General features: G+C 33.8%; 1 protein-coding gene across 1 annotated transcript; it reads left to right on the top strand.

The window, feature by feature from the left end:
- Positions 1-1,836: 1,836 nt before the first annotated feature.
- On the top strand, positions 1,837-9,934 carry LOC129928508 (proline-rich transmembrane protein 1-like). Its single transcript, XM_056043062.1, has 4 exons — positions 1,837-1,998; positions 3,943-4,097; positions 8,732-8,860; positions 9,479-9,934. Exons 1-4 carry the CDS (start codon positions 1,992-1,994, stop codon positions 9,653-9,655), a joined length of 468 nt encoding a protein of 155 aa, XP_055899037.1. The 5' UTR covers positions 1,837-1,991; the 3' UTR covers positions 9,656-9,934.
- The last annotated feature ends 332 nt before the right edge of the window (positions 9,935-10,266 follow it).

Here is a 10,266-nt window from a genome sequence, read left to right as displayed (position 1 = left end):
GCGATACAGTTGTCTTGTCTTTTCATTTTGTATGTAAATGTCCGGCATATAAAAAAAACTCTCTAGCGCTGGTGGAGACCTATTTTCTTTTAAAATACCATACCAATTTTAAAAAATTATCTACTGAAATAAAAAATAACAATAACTCCACTCCCCTTGCAGACCCTTGTCCATTTCGAACAAAATAATTCGCACTGAAAGAGTCAAGTAGTACAAATATCCTGATAATAAATGACAGTGTGTCTCCATGTTTGAATCCGGGTATTCATATTAACGGAGAAAGATGCTTAATAGGAAATAATAGTTTTCTTAGAAATTAAGCCTGGACGATAGTTTCGAAAGTCTCCCTGGCAGATGAAGCAATTATTATTTACTTAAAGTAAAAGAAGAAAAAAAATATGCGAATTAATTAATGCGAATTAATAGTTTTTATTGGTTTTGAATGGCGCCTCCTTAATAATATAAGCAACGACTCCTAAAATTTAAGTTTGCAATAAGCAAAAAGAATCCTGGTTAAGGGAATGTATAGATCTACTATCCATTCATCCCATTCCCAGAGGCGCTACAGCCCATGGAGGGCTCAGGCCTACCTCTACACATCCCTCCATCCAGATCCCTCCTGGGCACCCCGTCTCCACGCCCTAACCCCAAGCTGTTGTAGATCTGCCTCCACATCATCAATCCATCGCATTCGGGGTCCACCTTCGGGTCATCTGCCCTATGTTTTTTTGCCTGTATATAATTTTCGCGCCTCTGTTCTCTGACATTCCTTCAAGGTGACCTGCCCAACGTAGTCTGTTCTTTTTTATTTCTGTATAGATCTACTATACTTTATAATATTCCAATGATAGGCCTTTAGAGCAAGTATTTGAAGACGATGTCAAAGTAGTATTTTTTTTGTGAGCTTAAAGGTGGTCGACGTAACAGAGGTACCCCACGGAAACGCCTTAAAGACCAGCTTATGCGCCAACTTGCCCTGAAGTTTAACTGACATAGAAGAGAGCACCTGGTTGCATGCGGCCTCAGAACGAGACGGCTGGAGGTCACATACAAAGGCTGCGGGAGACACATTTGATACCAAAAGAAAATCCGCTGTCGATGACAGACGTAGACGGCAAAAAGAAAATCTAAATCGACCACCGCCATACAATTATCATGCCTGAGCTGGATGTGGCGAAATATATAGGTCACAGCTGTGGCTGCGTAGCACTGAAGATTCTGCATTCCTCATTGATCGTCGGACTCGAAGACAAGCCTTATTAGAGTAAGATGCGCACAATGTTCCTGAACATTAATTTATTAAACTCTTGAATCAATAATGCCTAAAAGATAAATATGTTCTCGCTAAGTTTAATCTTATTTATTTTTATTTATTTTATTATTTTTTTATTTTATTTTAACAGTCAGACTAGAAATTTTCCAGCGTGGCCAACGAGCTAGTAATTCTTTTCCTAACGAAATTCAGCTATTGTCAAATTTCTTTGAAAATCTTTAGAGTAGAACCGTTTTCGAGAACCGTTTCCAGGTTTTTCCACCCACCCAGAAGATTCCAGGTTTCAAGAAGTTAGAAGCTGAATAGAGTTTTTGTAAAAAGCATATTTTGAGCTCTAAGAAACAAGTCCCTTCTGAACAGCCTTGACAATACAAAATCTTTTCATGAAGGAGTATTTTTTTTAAAAAGATTTCTTGTATGTATGTGTGAGTTTGTGTTTAAACTAAAGACATCCAGTTTTACTGAATAACATGCCTTTCAAGTGAACAACCAAGATGACATCTCCTTCTGTTGCGTACTTCTGCTAACCCTCATGTCATTCTAAATCTAGGGCGGAAGAGGAAATGGATATTGAAAGTAATGACGTCACAGTTATGGAAGCTTATGGATCTAGTTTATGTAACCTACATGGGGAAAGGATTGATATCTACATTTCTAATTGACAGAGACTCCATTTATACAATTAACTTTTGATTTTCAGAAGACATCTAATGGCGAAATGGCCTGTATATAAATTCTTTCTATTATAGAATATATTCAAATACAAATTACATTTTTTTAAAATCTAGAACTAGAATATAGGAGCAATCTAGGTATTTTAATTTTAGTATTTATCTATAATTCTTTTGCTTGCAGCCCATTGGTTGATCTAAAATCTAAATCTACATCTAGATACAAGTATATAGCCCTATTCTGGGAAATATCTAGGTCTCTAAAATCACCATATCTATAGCTTCTAATTTTAGTCAAAAACAAACAAAATATAAAAAATCCTTTAGAAAAACAACAAAAAAAAAACGTATTTAAAGGGGGAAAATTCGTCCTTAAACTATATCTACTAATAATGTACAAGGTATTTCTTTATTCGATATCAACCAAAATAATTAATTACTAATAATTACTTGACTAAGTGATTTTTTGTTTATTGATTCATGTCCTGGGTCCTGGGGGTTCGAATCTCGATGAAGACAGGGATTTTAAATTTCGGGAATTTTAGGGCGCCCCTGAGCCCACCCAACCCTAATAAATGTCTCACTTTAGTTGGGAACGTAAAGGCGGTTGGCCGTTGTGCTGGCCACATGACACCCTGCCATAGAAACAGATTGCCTTAACATCATCTGCCCTTCAAGTTCTGAAAGGAGAAACTGTATCTTCCTCTTCCGTTGTTGACTATTTGTTAAAATTTATTGTCGATTATTATAGATAACAATTTTAAGTTTCATAAAAAAAAAACTGACCATATTGTCTCAAAAATCGTTCCACGGGCTTTAATAATTATTTAACTTGGACCAGTATAATTACAGTTTTTAGAAACATGCATGGCTAAAAGAAGTGTTTACTATCGGGGAATAAGAACTCACATGATAAACTTTTAAAACTAGGTATACAAATATTTTGGTGAACTAGTTAAGTAAATGAGATAATTTAAAACTCCTTTATTAAATAGCATAGTCTATTTCGCACACAAAGGGACTTTTCACATTGGTTCATTCGCGCATAGCTGTAGACTAAGAGAGATCTAGAACTCCATGTAAGACCTTCTTTTCAGATGACACTTTATGGGAAAGACCCACTCTTAGAGTCAAAAAATGAACCGTTTCTCTCTTTGGTCCCTTGTTCGTTGATCAACGCAAACCCCGATTAGAACGCAAGCATTAATAGTGAAAAGAAAAAAAAATAACAAAGTTGTTGAAAAGATACAAGAGACAAGTTTCTTTTGAGCAATCGTTAATATTGTTATGCTCCGATCAAGACGTATAACGACTATTCGAGTCCCCACAGCTGCTCTGCTTTTCAGGACGCTCTTTAAAGAATTGGATAAAGCTGTAGTAAGCATTTAAAACGTTTATTAAATGGTCGTCGCGTCTTCCCCTCTAAGTGTCTCTATTGTCACGTCTGGCGTCTCTAAACATGGCGTGTTTGCTGTCTAATTCTATCTACTCTTTTGGTCACAAGATGACTACTCAGAAATACTATACATATATATCATAACAATATACAAGCACCTGTTCTTTAATGAGGTTTTCAAAACCGATTAATCTGCTTTTAAGAAGTGATGTTTGGATTTAAATCAGACTTTATAAAGGGTAATTGGACAATATGCCTTAAAATAAACTAACGAGGACAGCTGAAGTGGACACGACACAAACAAATGAGGACATGTCCTCCTATTCCAGGACGTCTGATAACCTTGAGTAAAATAATATTGGTGTCTATGATTTTTTTTAACCTTAAAAATCATTTTATTACAGACACTTAGTAATGATAAGGGAGACAAACGTGACAATATTAAACTTTCCGACATAATATTTAGGTATAGTCCCTTTAACTCGAAATTAGTGTCTTGGTCCATTAAGGACATTTTAGATGCGCCTATCATTGATTCACTGCGTCTAAATACAATGACATAATATATTTATACAATAATAATGTTATAATCCTCACAACAGCAGCGGCATACAATCAGATAACACCAGGTGCTCAAGCATATCCACAGACCCTCTATTCATCAGCGCAGGGAGGATATCAACCTACACAAGGCGGTTATCCTACAGCACAGGCTAGCTATGTACCAGGGGGAGGCTACCCACAAGGTGCAAACATTGTAAGTTTAACGCTTTGACTCCGTAACAACGCACTCATCGTTTATTTTATTATAAAGCTCTGAGCAACGCTGGATACGTCGGCGTTTTAAATTATTTTGTTTTCATTTTTTTTCTCCCATATATGTTTTTAATTGCTTGAAACATTATCTTGAATAGTTTCCCTTTGCTAAAAATCCGAAATTTTCGTCTTTCAATGTATTTTACTGTGAAAGATTTTTTGAAAGGCTCTTTTTAGCGGCCCCCGTAAGGGGAAAAAGCCGCTATTAGGTTTGTGCAAAATGTCCGTCAGTCCGTCTGTCTGTCTGTCCGTCTGTCACACTCAGATCTCAAAAACTAGAAGAGATATGAAAAATATTATTTCATCATTAAATGCGGCTTGAAAAGTTTAGGTGCAAAGGCTACTTTTGGTTTTCTAAAAGCAAACCGTTTAATTTATAAAATTAATTATGCAAGCGATTTTTTCATAAAAATACACCAATTCTAAAACTATTACGTAAATGTAAGGGAGGCAATGTTACAATATGCTAACAAAGATGGACTACTTTTGTGTATTTTCAGTATCACTAAGTCAAATATATTTTTAAAATGTACAGGAAATGTTTACAACAAATATAAATAATAGTTAAAGATGTTTTTTCTGGTCAACTAGCTGCTAAAATTAAAAGAAAACATTTCTGTTTGTTTATAAAGGCTAATAATGCACTTTGTATGTAAATATCACGCGCACTTTTTTTAAATGGACTTTTTATGCAGCGATTTTCATGTAGTAGCGTAACGTCGCAACATGATCAGGTGCTAAACCAATTCCTTAAAATTTTTAAAAAAATCAGATTTTATTTATTTTTTGTTTAGTGCCTCCATCCGTATAAAAGAAGATTATTTTTTTGCGTTTTGTCTGTTGGTCGGTCTGTCCGTCACGTTTAGATTAAAAAAAACTAGAACTCTAAAAGCTATTGAAAATCTGATTTACCCTTTAATGTTCCTCCCATAACATCTAAATAGTTATAAGTATCTAAAATTGATTTTTCCGGATTTTTTTTGTGCAAAACTAATCAACGCCAACAAATTTTTGTTTGCTCTACTGACTTATATTACATTCAATTTCCATGCTTAAACCTTGCAAAAACACAATATCAATAATATGTTGTTCCGTTTTTTATGTAAATAGCATATTAATGCTAAATCTAAATCTCTATACTGACTTATATTTCATTAAGTGTAAAAATGTTCCGGATATTGTTTTATAAAACATGAATTATGCCTAATGATATTTTGAAATCGCATAATTTACTAATATTACACTTATATTATTTGACAATGCGTCACTATAATTTGGTTATTAATATCAAATTGTTCCGTATTTTCATCTTTAAACACATTTTTAAAATATCGACAATAGGTTCTTCAGGGCTTTAAAAAAAGTAATTTACTAGAATTGGTTACTGAAAATTACTTTTTAGACATTTAATTTTCTTGCTGAAACATAACATAGAAGTTTTGTAATCGATAAAGAATGTTCCGGATTTTGTTTCTTACAAATCGTCGCCAGAAATTTCCGAATTTATTTAAAAATCTACTTACGCCAAATAATTGTTTGAACTCCCTCTTCTAATTAATAAACAAATAATCTTCTCATTTACGAAATAATGTTTTTACGGATTTTTATGAAAAATATTTTAACTCACTTCTCTCTTACAGTACATTTAACTTTCTACCTAAAACATTAAAAAATCTAATTATCGTTAATATTATGTTCCTATTTTTAAGGAAAACAGAATCCAAACACCAAAGTAATGTATGAAAATCTCTCCACATGGCTGTAGTACATCTAATTTTTATACGAGAACATCCAAAAAATTTAATTAACGGTATTACATTTATCTGGAATTCTCTTTTTCTTTTACTATTTATACAAACATCCGGAACAATCTATTATATAACCTTTTCAATTGTGTTCATACCTAAAAATTATTGCGATGTTTTGAAACGTACAATAAAGGTTAATCAATTTTTAATAACTTTTAGTTGTTGTTTTTTTTATATCAAGATGACGGACAGACCGACTGACAGACAAAACGCAAAAACAATGCGGCTTTGATCCTCTTTAAATAACTTCTATTAGAACTCAGTGCACCAATGTCTATGAACCCTTGTTAAATATCTCGTGTAAATAAAGACATTTTTTTTTTATGGTACCGGTACTAGCCTATTGTGAGGTAATGGACTTTTTTTTTCTTTGACGTCATATGAATGGACTCTTTAAATGTAATGCTAAAAGACAGCACTCTGTGCACCAATGACTATTAACCCTCGAAAAATTGCTCGTATTGATGAAAACATATTTTAGTCTAACTAAGCCGTGTGACGTAGTGTTTTTTTCCCTTTGACGTCATAAGGAATGAATTCTTTAAATGAAATGCTAAAAGAACGCACTCGGTGCACCAATGTCTATGAACACTCGATAAATGGCTCGTATTGATAAAGGTGATTTTTAGTCTAGCTAGGCCGTGTGACGTAGTGTTTTTTTTTTCCTTTGACGTCATATGGAATGAATTCTTTAAATGAGATTCTAAAAGAACGCACTCGGTGCACCAATGTCTATGAACACTCGATAAATGGCTCTTATTGATGAAGGCGATTTTTAGTCTAGCTAGGCCGTGTGACGTAGTGTTTTTTTTTCCCTCTGACGTTATATGGAATTAATTCTTCAAATGAAATGAAAAAAGAACTCGGTAGGCCTATAGTAATGTTTATTAAGCCTCGTTATTTGACTCGCGTTTAAAAAAAAGAATGATATCTTGATTTAGATCTAATCTAGATTTTTTAAAACTAGATCTAGATTTTTATTACAGTATATCTAGATCTGGATTTATATTCTAATTAAAATTATTTTAGAGCCTAGATCTAGAATTTCTAGATCTAGTTTAGACTAAAATAGACTAGATTAAGATGTAGAATTTCAATTTCTAAACTTAAAGTGTAAAAAAAAAAGTGTAGATTTTCATTTTCAAACGTTTTGATCAATATTGCAATGTTATAATATACTAAAACTAATCTACTATTTTTTATTTAATTAAATTTAAATTTACGGCAAATGAATCTTTGAAACATTATTACTTTTGACCATCAAAATTAAATCCCCTCTTGAATATTATTTGCGAATATGCAGATCCGACAGGGATCCGACTTCGACGGGGGCCGCCTCTGAGTTTGTGTAACACAAACTCTCTTTGTAATCTTGTTTTTTTCTTTAGATTTATGTTCTGGATCATACTGATAGGGGATAATGAGCCCAGAAAATTCATTTTATGTGTTTTTAAATGGTTTTCGTGTAAAGTTATGTGTAGCCTACATATGAATAAATATCGTAAATAATAGAATAATAATAATAAGTTGAAAAAAGGTTTGGATTAGGGAATATGAATGAAATGTATTAGCCTACTACATTGGGAATATGAATGAAATGTATTACTACATTGGGATGTTTGAATGAAATGTATTACTACATTGGGAACATGAATGAAATGTATTACTACATTGGGATGTTTGAATATGAATGCTGACCACAAATTCTGACCATAAAGAGGCTATAACTCACATGAAAGACATAACAAAAATTTACAAGATAAATGGTCATGTTATATACTATCTATTGTTCCTGTGTATCCTAGAGTCAAACCCCTTCCCTCCTGCGTGAGGTTTTGTCTTGAAAATGATTATCTTCGAATCCGAAACATATCAAACAAACAAACCAAATGCGCTTAACTGCATAGTAGTGTATAGACTTTTACTGAGCCACCTCTGTAAGTTTACTTCCGAGACAGAGCTCCATGATATAGTTCTACACAAAACTCTGTGTCTGGTTCAAATTTATACACGTTTTTTCTCCGACACCATTTCGGATCAAGCTGAAATTGTATACAATCATTTCGTTTATCTGGCAAAACAAGAATCAGTGAAAAATAATTATAGTTAATTAACTATTTTTAATTACATATTTTGTTTATCTCGAACAAGGGAAAGAAATTGTACCAAACTAAAGTTGTAGTAGAAGCAGAATTAGTCCCATTCATATGTCGCCGCTATAAAAGTAAGTTTGAAATAGACAATTGATAACTCTACAACCTTCTATGTTTATAGGCACTTCACTAGCAGAGTGGTTAGAATATCGGCTTGATGATGCTTGAACCATGAGTTTGAATCCAAGTCGTTCCCCCCCTCCTTTTTTTTTGTAAATGCTTTTAGAAAGTTATTACGGTAAAATTTACCCAGATATCCCTTTCTTTCTCCCCCCCCCCCCCCCCCCCATTTTCCCAAGTTGTCCAGTTAAGTGATAGGATCATATAGCACATTAAAAAAGTTAAATGCATGAAATTGCTCTAAACAAAAACAATTGGTCAAAATATTTCTAATTCCACAGATTTATTGTTATTGGTCTAGATCTATTTTTTTTTACAAACTTAATTGCATGACTGATCCGAACTAATTTATAAAATTACACTTAGTATAAGCATTTTATTTTTTAAAGGTTTTTTTTCTTGTTAATACAAAGTGTTGGTACAACACGGAGAGGGGTCACCCATTAAAAAACCTAAACACCCTTTCCTTGACAAAGTCTTTTCCCTTGTTACAGGTTACACAGCAGCCTGCGCATGCTGTCATTATTCAAAAACCTCCGAACGATATACTAATAACGGCCGTCTTTGTGACTCTATGTTGTTTCTGGCCCACTGGATTAGTTGCTATTATTAAGGCCAGCGATGTAAGTAGTTAGTATATTTGTTATACCGAAAGTTCAATAGAAACCTCATTAATAAGAATCAATAATGAAATAAAAACTTGTAAGGACCTAGTTGGTGAAAGGGAAAGATCCTCTAATTATTACCATTTATCTGAAAATTACAGGGTTTAGCTCCCTTCCTGCTTTATATAATAAAACTTACTGATTACTATACATAGTTAACTAATAGGTTAATTTTTGGATTTAATCCTGTTAGCTGTTAACTCGTATCTATTATTCTGCGAGGAGTCAACAATTCCAACAAAAACAATACAAGTCTATGGAAACAATAAGCCCTGGATGACCGAAAAAATCTAACACCTTATTATTGAAAAGAAAACAAAGTATAAGGCTAGCAACGAAGAGTTTTTATGTCCTCCATACCAAAAAATGTTGTACATGTTTTGGATGTTCCTTCAGAGTTGAATATAGTTTACTTCCTAGTCCAAACCTCCCGCAGGACGACGGGGGATGGGAGCGGGCAGGATTTGAACCCTCGACCATCGACAGTCCAGCGCGCAAACCGCACGACCAGGCAGCCATCTTTTTCCTGATATTCTCAATCTTCTCTCGTTCATCGTATTTCTTTTATGTTTTAAGGCTCGAAGCGCCGTGGCCAGAGGAGATCTGGTCTACGCAGACTCCAGCTACCAAACAGCCAAGACCCTAGTGAACATCAGTATTGGCATTGGCTTAGCAAGTTATTTCATTTCAATCGTAATCATGGCATTCCTCCTTACCTTTAGCGGGTCCGCCTTCAGCTTGACGATCGGATAATCCCCCAACCAAACTGTCACTCAAGCAGAGAAACTCTTACCTTTAACAGCAAGGACCTGGCTTGAAACAGAACAGAACACTCACAGACACAAAAAAAACAAACTTTAAGGATTGTAGTGTATCTAATTTGGACAAAGACTTTCTTGTCTATTTCTACATTGGAATGGATATTGTGTGTTGATCTAAAAATAGTTTTGAATACAATGTGAATAGAGAAAATAAAACAAGTTTGCAAGTTTATAATAAAACACATTTACTGCAAGCTAAACTGTTACTAATGCTACTGTATTTGTTCTTCCTAGATTCTTGATGTTATATGTCCTTTGTTATTTGAGTTTTTTCTATATTCTTTACATGTTTTTTCTATACCTTTATGTGTCCAATGTCATGTGTCATTTGTATGTTGTTGTATGACCTATGTGTCCAATGTCATGTGTCATTTGTATGTTGTTGTATGACCTATGTGTCCAATGTCATGTGTCATTTGTATGTTGTTGTATGACCTATGTGTCCAATGTCATGTGTCATTTGTATGTTGTTGTATGACCTATGTGTCCAATGTCATGTGTCATTTGTATGTTGTTGTATGACCTATGTGTCCAATGTCATGT

This window comes from Biomphalaria glabrata, chromosome 10 (assembly GCF_947242115.1).
Source record: "Biomphalaria glabrata chromosome 10, xgBioGlab47.1, whole genome shotgun sequence".
NCBI lineage: Eukaryota > Metazoa > Mollusca > Gastropoda > Planorbidae > Biomphalaria > Biomphalaria glabrata.
Note: the sequence above shows the minus strand (reverse complement) of the source record. Positions and strands in the feature narration are given on the sequence as shown.